The sequence below is a fragment of the Lathyrus oleraceus genome, chromosome 4 (genome assembly GCF_024323335.1).
Source record: "Lathyrus oleraceus cultivar Zhongwan6 chromosome 4, CAAS_Psat_ZW6_1.0, whole genome shotgun sequence".
NCBI classification, from domain to species: domain Eukaryota; kingdom Viridiplantae; phylum Streptophyta; class Magnoliopsida; order Fabales; family Fabaceae; genus Lathyrus; species Lathyrus oleraceus.
In genome coordinates, this window is record NC_066582.1 from 258292542 (window position 1) to 258308656 (window position 16115).

The 16115-nt window shown below is 32.2% G+C and overlaps 2 protein-coding genes across 2 annotated transcripts; one reads left to right on the forward strand and one right to left on the reverse strand.

The window, feature by feature from the left end:
- Positions 1 to 1847: 1847 nt before the first annotated feature.
- LOC127074957 (uncharacterized) lies at positions 1848 to 5715 on the forward strand. Its single transcript, XM_051016380.1, has 6 exons — positions 1848 to 2135; positions 2237 to 2278; positions 3863 to 3978; positions 4228 to 4333; positions 4464 to 4517; positions 5282 to 5715. The coding sequence occupies exons 1-6, from the start codon at positions 1890 to 1892 to the stop codon at positions 5438 to 5440; spliced, it is 723 nt and encodes a 240-aa protein (XP_050872337.1). The 5' UTR covers positions 1848 to 1889; the 3' UTR covers positions 5441 to 5715.
- A 1275-nt stretch (positions 5716 to 6990) lies between these two features.
- LOC127074958 (uncharacterized) lies at positions 6991 to 8094 on the reverse strand. The gene has a single exon (XM_051016381.1). The coding sequence runs from the start codon at positions 7964 to 7966 to the stop codon at positions 7157 to 7159; it is 810 nt and encodes a 269-aa protein (XP_050872338.1). The 5' UTR covers positions 7967 to 8094; the 3' UTR covers positions 6991 to 7156.
- Positions 8095 to 16115: the final 8021 nt, after the last annotated feature.

The following is a 16115-nucleotide window of genomic DNA, read 5'->3' on the forward strand; positions in this document are numbered from 1 at the left end:
GTTAGTATTGCCGAGTCAGTGGATCACGATGAGGGCATGCCGATGGGACAATATAGAGTCGAACTAGATAAAGGTTGGTGCGACTGCGGAAGGTTCCAAGCCTTTCGTACCCCCTGCTCCCATGTCATTGCGGCATGCTCAAAGGTTCGAAGGGATCCATCCTACTTGCTATCTGAAGTTTACAAAGTCGCCAGCCTTTCAAATGTTTATAAAATTAATTTTTCGGTAGTGGCAAAAGAGGATTATTGGCCAGAATATCAAGGGGACATCGTTTGGCACAACGAATTTATGCGAAGGAAGAAAAAGGGTCGCCCTAATAGCACCCGGATTCGAACCGAAATGGATACGACGAACCAAATGGTTAGACTATGTAGTTCATGCCGTCAACCAGGTCACAATCGTAATAACTGTCCTAGTGTTGGAACGAGCACAACCAGATAAATTCAGATGTACCTCGGTTGCAATATATGAAAAACTAAATTTATTTCATAGTACCTCTGTTGCAATATATGAAAAACTAAATTTACTTCATAGTAGACGTCTGTGACGAAAATACCATTACATAAAAAATAACACAAACAATTAAAACAACTAGAATACAAAAACTATGCGATTACAACCATCAAAACAATTTTGAACATGTAATGCATCATCCTACGAGCGTCTTGGTCGGTCTTAATATCCACTCATTCGCGCACTTCTCTGTGCTGGTTGAACGTGGACACAAGCCATTGTATTCTTCTAATCTGTTCACCCTCTCCAATTTCTCGCTCTAACCAATTGTACAACGTCCGATTAAGACGTTCAAACGTATTTGTGTTCCAAAGTCGAACCTGTATCGGAGCCGCAACGGCAGAAAATATTACATCAGCATTTCGTTTTTGAATGTATGCAAACATTGTTGAAACAGAGAGACTTGAAATTGATGGTTGAACTAGACAAATTATGGTATTAGGAGATGAGTTTGAGTGAAAAATATTGTATCCAATGCGTGGTATTTATAGAGACGGAACATCCATCGTACAAACACGTGGGCGCCTGAGGGATTGGCGCCCACATGACCATCACATGCAGACGCCAGATGAATTGGTGCCCACCAACCAAAATACACTCAGGCGCCACTAGCATTGGCGCCTCCTCATAGGCCCAATGCATGCGTCACTAGCATTGGCACCTCCTCATGAGGAGTCCAATGCATGCGTCAATGTTGTTGGCGCATCCTCTTTATAATGTGGGGATGCGCCAATTCATCCAGCGGATCCTCTACCAAACTTGGTTATTTTGAAAAAAAATCTATTTTTAAAATATAATTTTTTGAAAATTTTTTAATTTTAATTATGTTTTGATCTTCGATAATATATGTTTATATTATAAGATGTTAAAATTAGTTTTTCAATTTTTTAAATATAAAAAAATTTATAATATTTTTAAAAACAGTCTTATAAAATCCATTTTTTATAATATATATATATATATATATATATATATATATATATATATATATATATATATATATATATATATATTTTAAAATTAAAACAAAGCTCTTTTTGATTTTTATTTCGTTTACTTATTTTTCTTTGGGTTAGGCTTGTCCGCCAATTTTATATGTTTTTTGGTTAATGTAAATTTTACTTATAAAAATTTAAAATATATTTTAATAATTTTAATATATTTAAAGATTATAATGAGAATGTCTCCCATATTCAAAAGACAAAAATGAAATTTTAATTAAACTAAAATTTATACTTTATTTTGTAAGATTCATTCAATTTTTGATAACATTTTATAAGATCCATTATCTATAAAAATAAAATAAAATATATACCATAAATTAATAGTCATTAACTAACTAATATTATTATTTGGGAAGAAGAGAATGTTGAGAGATGCATGTGGCAACAGCAACGATACCCAGTTATCAGCACCACCACCACCGCATCTACGCTTCACTCTTCGCCATCGCCAAACTCAAGAAAAGCACAATGGCGAGCAGCAGCAGCAGTAACAATTCGGGTGAATTCACAACAATCAAAGAGAGAGTCACTTTCCAGAAAGACATAAAGAAAAGCAAGTTCATCGCCATTGCTGGCTCCGTCTCCGACGACAAATCTGCCATGTCTTTCCTTTCTCAGGTTAGTTCCATTTACGTTCAACCATTTCCTCAATTTAATTTGAAAATTTTGTAACTTTAGTGAACAAATTGATCATTTTTTTTCACTTTGTTTATTATCAGGTTCGGGATCCAAAAGCTACTCACAATTGCTGGGCTTATAAGGTATCGTAAATGCTTTTTTATTTTTTTAAATTATTAATGAATATGTAAATTGATCTTCAAAATTGTGAATTATCAAAATACTTCGTAAGATAGCAAATATAAATTGAAATTAGTCGGCAAAACCTAGCTCAACTGACAAAAAACCGATATTGCTAGGTTGAGAGTCATCACCATATTTTGAACTTTTGTAGACATGGTTGTGTGCGTGAGTTTCTAGAGGTTAAAAAACTGAAATTATAACACTTCAATATAACAAATAGTTCTTAAGATAGCAAATAACACTTCAAATTCATAATTCCCTATTTCTCAACACTAAATATGTTTGAATTCGCCACTAGGCTCTTTAGAACCACAAAAAAAGAAAACTTATGTTGTTAGAGGCCAACCATAGGCTCTTTATAAATTGCATATAAAATTGATGAGGAAAAAATGTTCTAACATGTTTGAATCTTGAGTAATGTGGCAATAATGAGGCTGAGTTTCATGCAGACATAATAGTTGAATCTGATTCAAGAAATGCTCTAGTATGAGTGAATAAATTGGATTCCTGTCAATGGAAATTGAGATTTTATAGCAACAAACTCAAGAATCTGCTACCAATGCTGGCATTGGTCACTTTTTGTCCATGATAGTCGAGAGGCAAACAATATCGCAGATGCTTTGGAAAAGGAAGGAAGATAGTGTAATATGGTGCTGATATAGAATCATGCAGATAGTAAATTTGACCGTTCATATTGGTCGTGGTGTGTATTTATGGTATAAAATCATGTGTGTTTGTGCTGCATTAGACGAATCATCAGAGCTAGATGAATTTATTGGAGTGTAGGTTGAGGTGTATGGTATCTAAGTATTTGGTCTTGAATTAATTTGGTTTTTGTTAGATATAATTCATAGTTCAGGAGTGTTGGTGCTCAGAAGCTATAGGCTTCAGAACCTCACTCAGCGTAGGTGCTCAGAACCTTAGTGTTAGCTTCTGAGTTGTAGTTGTTTTAAGTTTTCAGAAGGTGCACTCCTCAGCTAGCGTAAGTTAGCATTTTGCCAACGTGGACATTTTTGTTTGTGTATATAAATCAAACGTGTAATAGAATTTCATAATGCAATCAATAGAATTTCTCTCAAAAGTTAGTTAGATCTATTTTCTCTCTCTTCTCTGCATTTTTCATCATCTTCATCTTCAACTTTGTACACCAACACTTTTGTGTTTTTAATTTTCTGCAGGTAGGCATAGTGTTATGCAATTAGAATAGCATTTCATGGTCTTTGAAATGGATCATGCTTCAGATTTTTTTAGCATCTAATTTTAAAGACACATTTTCCTTTTCACTGTATGGTAAATATGTTGAAACACAGAATAAGAGATGTGTATTTTGGAATTAAGAACCTCTAATAGTGTCCTCTACCAAAAATGCTCTTAGTCTTGACTCACAAGTTGTATCTTTTACTAGATGGTTTTAATTTTTTTGATTGGATTGGAACATTGAAGAGGCATAGTACAATTGAAGCTATAAAAATATAATAGTGTAAAATGTTACTAATGAGTTGCTACTACTTCTGCAGACTGCTTATCTTATCTTTTCTTAACAGGTGGGGGATCAATATCGGTCCAATGATGACGGTGAACCTTCAGGTACGGCTGGGAAACCAATATATTCTGCTATTTCTACTTCAGGAATAGATAGAGTAATGGTGGTTGTGATCAGGTTAATACTTTAACAACCTTTAACATTTCAATGATTTCATATATGTATATTGATGTCAATTAGGTTGAGCTACCGAATTCTGTTGGTTTGTATGGGCTCAATATCAACTCAATTTATTTTTATTCCTTGACAAAGTAACTGCAGAATGTATGCTTGCGGATTGTTTTGTACATTTTAAGGGTTAAGCAATTTATCCTTTGATATTGGATTTCGAACATGATTTGTATCGTGATCTATATTGAATTTCAGGCATTTTGGTGGTATCAAACTAGGCGCTGGGGGATTGGTCAGGGCTTATGGAGGAGTTGCATCAGAATGTCTGAAGAATGCTCCGACTTGTCTTGTTAAAACAAAGGTGGTTCATTTTCTAGCTAGTAATGCATCTTCGGTTTTATCTATACCTAGAATTGCACTTTCTTGATGGTTTTTTGAACTAATTATATTTATGATGTGTGGATTTATGAACAAAATTATGAAATATGTAGGTGCCAATGGGTGTAGAAGTCCCATTTGACTTGCTTGGAGTGCTCTACCATCAGGTTTGTTCTTGCATATTTATATTGATGACTCCCTGATTATGAATACGGTACGATAATAAGAGTCTGATGAGAAGAATTGTAAGATTTTTTCAAAAATGTGTTTGGATATTCATATTTAATATTTAACCTTTGTAATTAAGGAACTGTACACCCGTTTTGAGCAGCATATCTTAATTTCGTTTATCCATTCCTTGTTGCCTAGGCTATCATGTCTGGATAGCGTTACTAACTCTTGCTCATTAAGAGATGATGAAATACTTGGTTAGAGATAATGAATTTTTTGAAAAAATGAAAATAATTTATGGCATTTTCATTGTTTCCAAAAAATGCACACAATTGGGATTTCTTAAAATAACAAAACGGAAGGAGTTTAACTGTATGAATATGGGATATATGGGAAAAATAATTTTATGATTTCTTAAAATAACAAAACTGAAGAATCTTTATGTGCCAAACATGACCTATTTTTTATAATATAAAAATTGAAGAGCCAGTTAGTATTACTCTTATATTCGCAGTGTTAAGCAAACCTTCAATATGTAAGACATCTGCCTCCGTTCCCTTATTTATTTGGATGCAGTGTGCCATTTTATATATAATTGTCATATTTCCATTGCTATGTGGCTTCTGCTATTAGCCTCCAACACTATATTGGCACACTGCAAGAGAGTTGCTTTAATTGCAAGAGTTGTATACTTAAGTTATGTGTTTCTGTCGAATGTATATGCATCTTATCTTATGTTCATTGCTAATGTCATTTTCAGCTGCAGTCTTTTAATGTGGAAGACATGAAGCAGGATTATGACACGGGTAAAGATGACATATCCATGGTTACTTTTAAAGTTGAGTTTGACCAAGCTGAGAAATTGGAGGATACACTGAAAGCCAATTGTAGCCGAGAGTTGAAGTTTTATAAGCATTGAGAATGAACACTAGATTTGGATTAAATTTTTCATGTAATATTTACTCATGCATGGTGGATGCAACTTCATTTGAAGATATGATAATGAACGGGGCCCACACATGCTCAGTACATATTAAAGTTTTGCCTTATGTATATGAAACCCTGTTTACAAAGGCTCAAGAATTATTGTAGTTCAGTAATTTTGTTATACCATTTGTAAATTCTGTAGTAACATTTACAAATCTTCATCTATACTAATACAAGGGAATATCATTGTATTTCAGTTTTGAAACATTTACCTGGTATAACTCATGGCAGCTGCCAGTAACTTGTATCTTGTTTGAGGGCATAAGTAACACTCTAGGGTAAATGAAAGGCATATATATAACATACTTTAAGTGTGACAAAATCACAATGAGTTGAAAATAATCAATACAAGAGTAAAGAAATCAAGACAAGTCTTTCAAAATTATATTAAATTCTGAATCATTCAATTTTAATCTTACAATCGGGAATATGCTAAATAAATGAATGCGGCAATATTTTGACTTTGATCTAACTATCTTGAATATGTTATATCTGTGAATGCGATGATATATTGATTGTACTGGATTAAAATTCTATATCCAATGTAGTTAAGCATTGGATCTTAAATATGATCGGTTTATTTGTGAAAAATTGTAAAACTCATAACTTAACACGTAGGATCCTACCCAAAAAATTGTAGCAACAATGGTAATACTCATGGCATTAGTTACCAACACGTAAGATCCTACCTAAAAAATTGTAGTAACATTTTTTTTTCTTCATGATCTTGCTTCAAAAAGTCCGATATACTGGCAACAAAAACAATTTTTCTCAGATAGTAGAACTCTCAAACATGCTTAGCACTTGCTTAGCACTTACAATCTTACCATCTAGTACTCAAAGCACTTGAACTTGACTATAATGGCTATATCAACCCAACTATCTCGAATCTCACAATATTTTACTCTATTTGACAACACATTTTTTTGACAACACAACAGAGATCAATCCAAGCACAAGAGGTGTAAAGATTAAGCCAAGAAACTTAGAAGCTCTCAGTACAAAAATAAAATTTGGCTCCCACAATCAAGAGAGCATACAGACTAAATGACCACAACCACACGCAACACAAACCCAAAATTCTTATGATGTCTAAACAGTGTGCATACACAGATTGGAGCAACAACACACCGAGAACACATATTTAATGACAAGTCATCCAAAAGACATACCATCATATTACACAAACAAAAACCCATCATCAACACATCATGTGTAAGACAATTTGGCCTCCTCTCCTCGGATTGGAGTTTAATTAGAATATCAACCTCTGTATATCAAAGAATCTCAAAAGTAATGTTGAAATCTTGTCCACTCAAATTCTCAGTGAAGTATAAAATTCAACCTCGTATTTAAGAATCTTAGACCCAGTAATGAGCAATTAAAAAACAGAGCTTTTGTGCATCATCAAGCCAAACTAACATCAAACAATAATCATAAACAAACACAAGAAGAAAACAACCTAATTGACATAGAGAAGAGTTGCAACCTTAAGTGAAACATAAATTATATACAGATTACAACAAGTTAGAAAGGCAATGCTTTTGCTAAAATCTCTATCACACAAGCAAAGCCATGCCTCTTTTTCCAGAACACAAAAACACACACCAAGTTCCCATTTCCCAAACTAGGCTAGAAATTAGGGTTTTCACAGCTCCACTTCCATTTCAGGATCCGATTCAGATTCACTATCGGGAACAACAAACCCTTTCACTCTAGACCTATTAGCCACAGTTTTTATCCTCATCTTCCTACCCGCATTACCCCCAAATTCAAAACTACAATTTTCATCCACAGGATACCTTAAGGGCAAACTCATGTGATAGCAATAGTACTGTTCTTTCCCCTCCACCATCGACTCCGGCTCCGGCGGCTTCACCGGAGCTCCGTGAAATGTCCTCTGACAGTTACCACACCGAAGGGTACAATCTTGGTATTTCTTCTCATACTCATGCAAGTACCAGCAATAAGGACACATAGTCCAAAACGAAGCTGGCGAAACAACCTCAACCTCAGCCTCTCCTCTAATCTCATGTTCGTACCGGGCTAATTGAACCGGGTCAGAGAGAATTTGCCAGGCTTCACGGACTCGCATCAGAGCTTCTTCCGTTAAAGGAAACTTGTTTTTGTTTGGGTCAAGCTGGCGAACAAGCTTCTTGAAACGCTGCCGCACAAAATCACGGTTTCTGGTGTTGGTGTCGGAGGGTTTGAGTTGGAGGACGGCATAGTGATCGGGAAGGTTGTTGCCGGGACCGACTCGGAGTGATGCAGCCTCTAAAACATCTATTATTGTGAGCATGCGGTCAAGTTGAGTCGCAATATCGGGATCAGATCTTGGTTGGCGGAGGATGAATGTGCGGCAAGAAGGGAACAGTCGGCGTGAGAGCAAAGTGGCACCTGAACGGAGAGAAGAGTGGTAGGAGACGGCTTGTCTTTGAGTTTTGTTATCTGTCTCCATTTCTATGCTGTTAATGAGATAGGTTGAAGAAGAAGAGTGAGAGAGTAATGGAATATGTGGATTCTTTTATAGATTTTTTTTTGGTTAAGAAAAAACATTTGGGCTAGATTCTGAGAAGGCAAATCGACAACCCATAGAATGAGTTAACATTTTTATTTATGTATTTTAGAAAAAGTGTGTTAAAGACACTCTTTAGTTATTTATTTATTTATTTATTTTAATAGTAAGCAATAGATTTATTGATGCTTTAAGGGAGGATACTCAACCCATTACAATAGAGAAATTGTTTGTAAATTTATCTCAACGAACACCATAGCATGTCACATAGACAAGATATGTCTCATCTTAGAATGTTTTTTTTTGCCAATTATATCACCTCTAATGTAATGTAAGTTTTTAGAGATTAAAGATATTGAATTTATAATATAAAATAGTTTTATAAAATTATTTAATTGAGATTTATTAATCAACTATGTCACATAACTAATTTAAAATTATTAAAATGATTTAATGGAATATACGATGACAATGGATTGATAATATAAAATTATTTTAAATTTTCAGTGTATATTTTTTTCTCTTATTTTAATATTGTCTACCAATTGTTTTTATATTGTCTACCAATTGAGATGCATCTCCTTCAACTTCTTAAAAAATAATTTCATTCCTCATCAATTAAATGTTCCATAACATTTCAAATCAAAACATAACATTAAATTTCTTCAACCTCTATCTTTTAGAGATTTACAAAAATTTAAGAGATGATCAAGTCCGATCAAATCTTTCACAGAGAAGTATTTTCTCTGATCCACAATGAGTGAATCATTTAGAATAAAAGAGTGTTCCAAAATAAATGAATCATTTTAATTTTCCATGCATTTTTCCAATTTTACCCTCTAATTATTATTATTTTTATCATTCTTAAACATGATAAGGATACTTTAGTAAAAATATCATTATCTTTCTTTCAATTTTTTTTTTCTTAATCTGTGTGAAATAGGCAATCGGGTCACTCATTATAGAACGAAAGGAGTATTTAACTATTCAAATATCTTCGATCATACCGATTTTGCCAAGATACAAAAATTCGTGAATGACTTTCAATTCTTTGATAACATAGAGCATAAATAGTAGTATTTTAAGTCTCATGGATAACCCCTCTTTCGAGAATAATCTATCATTCGAAAATCTGGATTTTGGATGAGATTTTAATTCGCCACACCTTTTTGCAAGCCAAATTGATTATATCCTCCAACATTGATTCCGTATTGTCGATTAATATTTGTTTATAGCATGATTTCATTGAAAAACCTCTAATTTTATCGACTTCAAAAAAAAAATATCATTGCAGAATCATCTCACCTAAAAATTGTCTCAAAGTATCCAATTTCGTAGTTGTCTACACTAATAAACGCAATTCAATTTCAACTAATACAACTTACTATAATCCACAATTTATGATGTTGCCACACACTTCTGCAATAGACATTTTTTATTGATTTTTAATAAAGAAAATATTTTTAAATTTTTTAACTAATTAAATAAATGAATTTTTGTTAAAATTTATTATTTTAATTAATTTCTTAAAATATATTTTAGGAAATTTTCCTATTTTCATTAAAAGGTGCTTGAATGGGAAAAGATACTCATTATTTCATTCGTTCTAAGATAACATAAATTTAATTAATTTAATTAGTTTAAAAAATAAGTATTATGTCGTTAGGGAAACAAAATGCTTGATGAAATGACAGAGTAGAGTTTGATGTGATGGAGTAGATCTTTGATGCAACGACACATGAATGGACCTGTAAAGTTACCACTTTAACGCCAAAATATGTAAGAGAAATAGAAGTAAAGTGAGTTGTGGTTCAGAAAATACCTCAGATATCATGTGGAATATGCCTTATATATGAGGGGTGGTTAAGGACGTCCCTGGATTTTCGATGTGGAATGCGGGAAGTTGTATGGTGGTATTTAATGGTAGGCAATAGCCCATAGTGTGGATTCAGTATGGAGCTTTATAGCAAGTTACACTTTACCTTCAATACCTTGATGGGGAGACTTTAGACTAATGATTGGGCTTCCCACTTTTTGGCTTGTCACCATTCCATGACAGTTGTACACGAGGCTTATCATGGTGCATCAATGGGAAGTCTTTCAGGAAAGTGGGTTGGGCTTACCGTGTCAGTTTCATTGTTTTGAGAAGTGGGAAAGATTTGTGAACTGAAGTCAGTGATCTTGGAAACAAACACATTAAATGTTAATCTCATCATTGAAACGTATCACATTATTGTTCTTACATGTGGCCTTAGTTCTTAGACTAAGGCATGCGACTTTCCTCTAGAGTGATCAAGTGTACTAGAGTTCTGTTACAATATCAAGGCAAATCTAACTGTTATTTTTCATCTGCTCATTTTATTTTATCTGGGACCATTGATTTACCTGTCTTGTCTCTATATGTAAAGGTTTCTTCACCTTCCTAATCACATTTCCACTCTTTACCAAAATTGTAATCATTTTCTTCTTGTATGAGCTCCAATTGCTTTTCCCTAAGCACATTCATGTTCTATTTGTCTTTTTTCTTTCCTTGGGTCCTGCATTTTCACATTTCATCGCACCCTAAAAAATTTCCTTTGTCTTAATCTCTCCCTCAACCTTCAATTATTTCCAGGTACAATTTTTCTCCTTGTTTAGCGCTTGTTATTTTCCGTCCCTCATTTTAGTAATGACTAATATGGGCGAAAACTCTTCGAATGATTAAAATGAAGAAAGGGAAGCAATGAACTACAAACAAGAAAGAGAGAAATGGTACCCGAAGAAGTAAAAATGGAGGTAACGGTTACAATGAACCAAGAAATGTAGGATCCGAAGAAGAAAAGAGACTAATAAAATAGGTGCCGTTGAATCTTAGAGAGAAACAATTAGAGTTTTTAGAAGAGAAGAAGCTTATAGTTTGTGAAAAGAGTGAAAAAGCATTTAAAATACTAAGTGACCCTTATATAAGGGAGCTAGACAGACTGATCAATGGCCTAAAATGAAAGAAAGCGAGGAGACACAAAACAACGGTTGGATCGTCGGTGGTTTGTGCTTTCAAACGTCCACCAATATGGATCATATATCCATCTTTACTAGAGGATATATGAGGATTCCTAAGGTTACCATCTCTTTTTATGTCATTTGTGAGTCTTGAGAGTTCTTATTCTGTGTTTGCGACTTCTTTCATCTTCGCCAATATCCTCTTGTTGGTCTCATACCCTAAATTTGCCCCAAAGTCATTTCATTCATCAAGACATTTGCATCATTGATCAATCGTTCAGTTAAAGGCCAACTAAAAGTCAACTTGACCTAATTGCATTTTAGCTCATCACATTTCCATTCATGTTTATTTTATCCAGATTTCATTAGTCATTTGTCATTGATAGCTTATATTTTAGGCAATTTTATGTTTTCCTTACATTAGAGGTTTTCTTTTGAAAATTTAAAGAAATTTAACTTTTATTTTCATCTAAATTTTTTAAAAATATATATAGTCTTTTCATGCATTATCATTCATCACATTTGTGTTTTGGCTAATTCAATCCCCATAATCATTCATCTCATTTCATTATTTTCATTCAAACAAGGTCAACAAAAAAAGAACTTAGAACCATACATGCCTTTACTTTTTTTTAGTCACTTTATTCCATTCATATTCTAATTCAAGAATCATCACATTTTATACGCGATACTAAATTGTGCATGCATTTTCAGATAAAGCCAAGATTTTGTCACACTTGATTTCATTCATGTCCACACTTAACATCATGGATTTTTAAAGCAAAAAAATAAACAAGTTTGAATTTAAATTGATGTCATTGATATTATTTTACCATACATACATCATTTTTCTCATTTGGCATAATAGACAAAAGAATAAATCACAAAAAAAGTTTCTAAACTTTTTATGGATACATCAACACATAATGCATTCTGAAACACCTTAAACCCCATATTTATTTTTAACGAAAAATTCATGCATAGGAAGTTACTTCATCAAAACTCTCATACATAAACATGCAACTAAATAATTCACAATGGGAGATAAAAGAAAATATATCATAAATCTGAATAAAACATCTCTGAAAACTCCATAAAAGAGAGTTACAACTCAATACATGAAAATACAAGTGTCTGAATCTCCGATGTTATAGATCAGAGCATTTATTCGACTAAATGAAAGACGAAAAAATATAGTAAATGCTAAGAGTGCGTCAAAGCCGTCTCACGATCTTCACAATCTATCACTCATGTTGATTATCTCTACAATATTGCACAAAGTCAATCTAACAAAATAAAGAAGGGGTACAAATACACTTACAAGTGATAACAGTGAAATTTAGCAACAATATGATAAACAAATATAACATTATACTAGTACACAAACATATACATAGATATAAAGACATATATTATTTTCAACATATACAATGCTATTATGCACCAACTCATTCACCAATAGGCATGTGGTACCAAGTTTTTGTGGATATCATAGATATGTTACTGGTTTCTTCCATGGTCTCCGGTCCCTCGCCTGAACCGACGATCCCCACCAAATGGATCTGAGATCCACCTCTGGTCTTTCAACTAGACCAACGATCCCACCAAATGGATCTAGTTAAATAATACAGTTCACCTAAGCAAGTATAAATCACCCAAAGTTATTTAAATAATTGTTCACCTAAAATAGATCCCGAGTATGAACCATATATCGCCAATAAAGGCCTAGAAGAAAATCACTGCATCAATAATATTTCAATTCAAAATTATCTCAATTTTATTACTCCCAAAGTCGTCCATTTTCCTCTTTCTATCACATTTTTCAAATGAAAATTATATTAATATATAAATATTTTATTTTATTCAAAAATAAATTTAATCTGATAAAAGGGGTTGCAATCATCTTCAGTATTACACGAAAGTCAAAGAAGAGGCTTCAAACTCGAAAAATGCCAAAAACGATTGAAAATGCCAAAAAAAATTGGGACTCGCCGGACCGCTGCTGCATTCCGTCGGCGCCACTGCGCGAATCGCCTCATCCGCCGCCACCCAGTTTCCAATTTTCCAAATTTCTGATTTTTTTACTTTTCTAAAAAAAAAAATATATTTTCCGACTTTTTTCGTACAGGCATGCGATTCTGTACAGAAAATTGATTTTTTTGACTAAAAATGTAGTTTTTAACTTTTTCTTGAAAAAAATTACAGTTTCTGAGATTTTAATAAAATTTCTAGTTTGATGATTATGTAAAATGATGATATCTTGATATTATCTTGCTTCAATTATCTTATAGTTGTATGATTAACTAAATCAAACAGGAAACATAGTATTCATTCAATAATATGGATTACACTTTTGAATATGGAAGTTCTATTGAAGACACCATTTAGATCGTTATAGCCCATATCCTCAACTTTTGAAGTCACAATACCATATCAAAAGACCTGCTCTGAGACCAATTGATGGAAAGATGGGATTTTAATGGTTCATAAAGGGGATTTAATATTCCTCTAAAATAAAATTTATCAAAACCATTTTCCTAGAAAGATATAATTTTTAAAACAGATATGCATATAGTAGGCGGAAGGAACGTCTAATGGAGTTTTTACAAACATAGAATTAACCGAATAATGCAAATGAATATGAATATCATAAATTAGAATACTTCAGAAAAGTGAGGTTGCTTAAACCAACAAATAAACAATTATCATAATTCAAGCAATATAATCTTTATCAACATATGTGTCGATAATAAAACACTATAAACAGATAACATCTATCAACATGAAAAGATAATAAGAAGTAAAAAAATTAAGGCATGCAAGTCTATGCTATGCTATGCTATATATATATTATATATATATATATATATATATATATTATATATATATTATATATATTATATATATATATATATATATATATATATATATATATATATATATATATAATATATATATATATATATATATATATATATATATAGAGAGAGAGAGAGAGAGAGAAACTTGTACACTGGGTTTATACTGGTTCAACGCTTATGTTCTTGCTTTGCACTAAATTCATTCTTTAATGACAACCCATTGGAAAATATATAGAGTCTTCCACTATTTTGAAGATAAATGTACAAAGTTATTAGTTACAATGGATAATAAAATAACATTGAATACTTTAAAGCTAATTAATGCTTAAGTCAACACAAGTTTAAATCTGAGATTCATTATGTTGTAGGAGAACACTCTAAACTGCTGAAATCATAAGATCTTCTTTTGATCTTGACACAAGAATCTTACTAGATACAAAGTTCTTCTCAAATATTTGATTTTGTAGTGATCTTCACTCGATCTTATTAGTTCCTTATTAGAGCTCGTGTTCTACACATAGATGTTGAAGACTCCAAATTTTATTTTGTAACTATCTTCACTTGATATATTGAAGTCTTTAGTGGAGTACACAATAATCTCTTCTTTTCTAGAAATCATTCTTCAAAGACGATAATCACAACATCGAATCTTTAATCTGATACACACATAAAAACTTCACAAAATACATTAGAGTCCCTTATGTACCTTATATCTACGACTAACACTCAATCTTTAGAGTTTAGCTCCACAATAATGGAGTTTCTTTGTTCAAGGTTGAAGGTGATTGAGTATCTTTAAGAAACTCACACAACTCCTAAACAGGCCTCACTCAATCAACACACTATGAATTTTTTTCTATAGGTTTTACTTGAGAAAGAAGATATGAAAGAAAGAACACTCATGGTTTTTCAATATTTGTGAAAGTATGGGTTGAGATTTTTTTTAGAACACACTAATATTCTATATTTTGGAATAGTTACAAAAAAAATATTTATATAAATGCTAGAGGTTTGATACAAAATATGTGAGAAAATTAACAAATCATTTGAGTCAAATCATGTAGTTATGATTTGAGTCGGTAGAAAGAATGATTTGGATTAAGGTGATAAAATTTGGAAATTGCATATTTTATTCAAGTCATGATTTGAATCTTGTGATTCAAATCAAGTTTTTCATGAATCGATTCACATAACCAAAAGTGACCATGATTCAAGTCAAAGTATCTTTTGATTTGAGTCAAACACTTTCTTGATTCGAATCAAAAATAAAGAGTCAAAATCAAATTTTCACATTGAATTATTTATTCGAGTGAACCATATGCTTGATTTGAATCAAAGATGAAAAATTCCTTGTTTCAAATTTTCTGACTTGTGATTCAAGGCACGTATATAGTTGAATTTGACTATATATTCAAACAAAAAAATAATTGTAATGACTTCAATATAAATGAGTGGAAGGGGTGATTCAAAGCACGTCTTTATGATAAATAACAAAATCAAATAACAAGTAAAATGATAAAATTAAATACAATAAAATGATAAATTCATATTACAAATAAATTGATAATTTGAAAATATTGAAAATGAATAAAACATCAAAATTACATAGAAGAGCTTAAATGAAATTACCATTGTTACTGACAACGCAATTTCAGACACTTCTGAAAGGATCATTTTACAAACAATATTGTTATTTGCTTGAAATGCATCGTAGTATAAGAGGCAAAAGAGGAGGCAAGATTTAGTAGTTGTATTTTAATTTTAATTTTGATGAAACCTTTTGAATGGTTGAGTTATGTTTGACTGATGTTTGGTTTACAAATGAGTTATGAAAATTTGTTTGTTGTTATGGATGACTTATGTGTATAGTTTATTGTGTGTGAAAACAATGAGTACATATGAATAAAATGTTATGAATGACTTAGTGCATGTATACATATTTGATAGACACCTCCATGTTCACAAACAAACAAAAAATCATTTTGAGAATGTCATTTAATTTTCAGCACCAATGGTAAACAGGTAATTCAAAAAAGTCCACATATGTAGTAGTGCTACTCAACAGAAACAAAGTTCTCAAGTGTTCCATTATGGTTCATAATATTGTTCGGGGGTTTATAATACTTCCCAGGAGTTTGGTCGAATATTGATATCTGGATTCACCCATTTGTTGCGAAATACACACCCAGGTAATACTTACAATTTATTCTAGGGGTTTGTTCGGATATTGAAATTCATGTTCACCCCTTTAT

Bases quoted from the DNA above. Each gene is read 5' to 3' on its own strand.
- LOC127074957 (XM_051016380.1), top strand. From the start codon at position 1,890: ATGCATGTGGCAACAGCAACGATACCCAGTTATCAGCACCACCACCAC. The intron at 2,136-2,236 runs GTTAGTTCCATT...GTTTATTATCAG, and splicing joins CCATGTCTTTCCTTTCTCAG to GTTCGGGATCCAAAAGCTAC. The intron at 4,518-5,281 runs GTTTGTTCTTGC...TGTCATTTTCAG, and splicing joins TTGGAGTGCTCTACCATCAG to CTGCAGTCTTTTAATGTGGA.
- LOC127074958 (XM_051016381.1), bottom strand. From the start codon at position 7,966: ATGGAGACAGATAACAAAACTCAAAGACAAGCCGTCTCCTACCACTCT.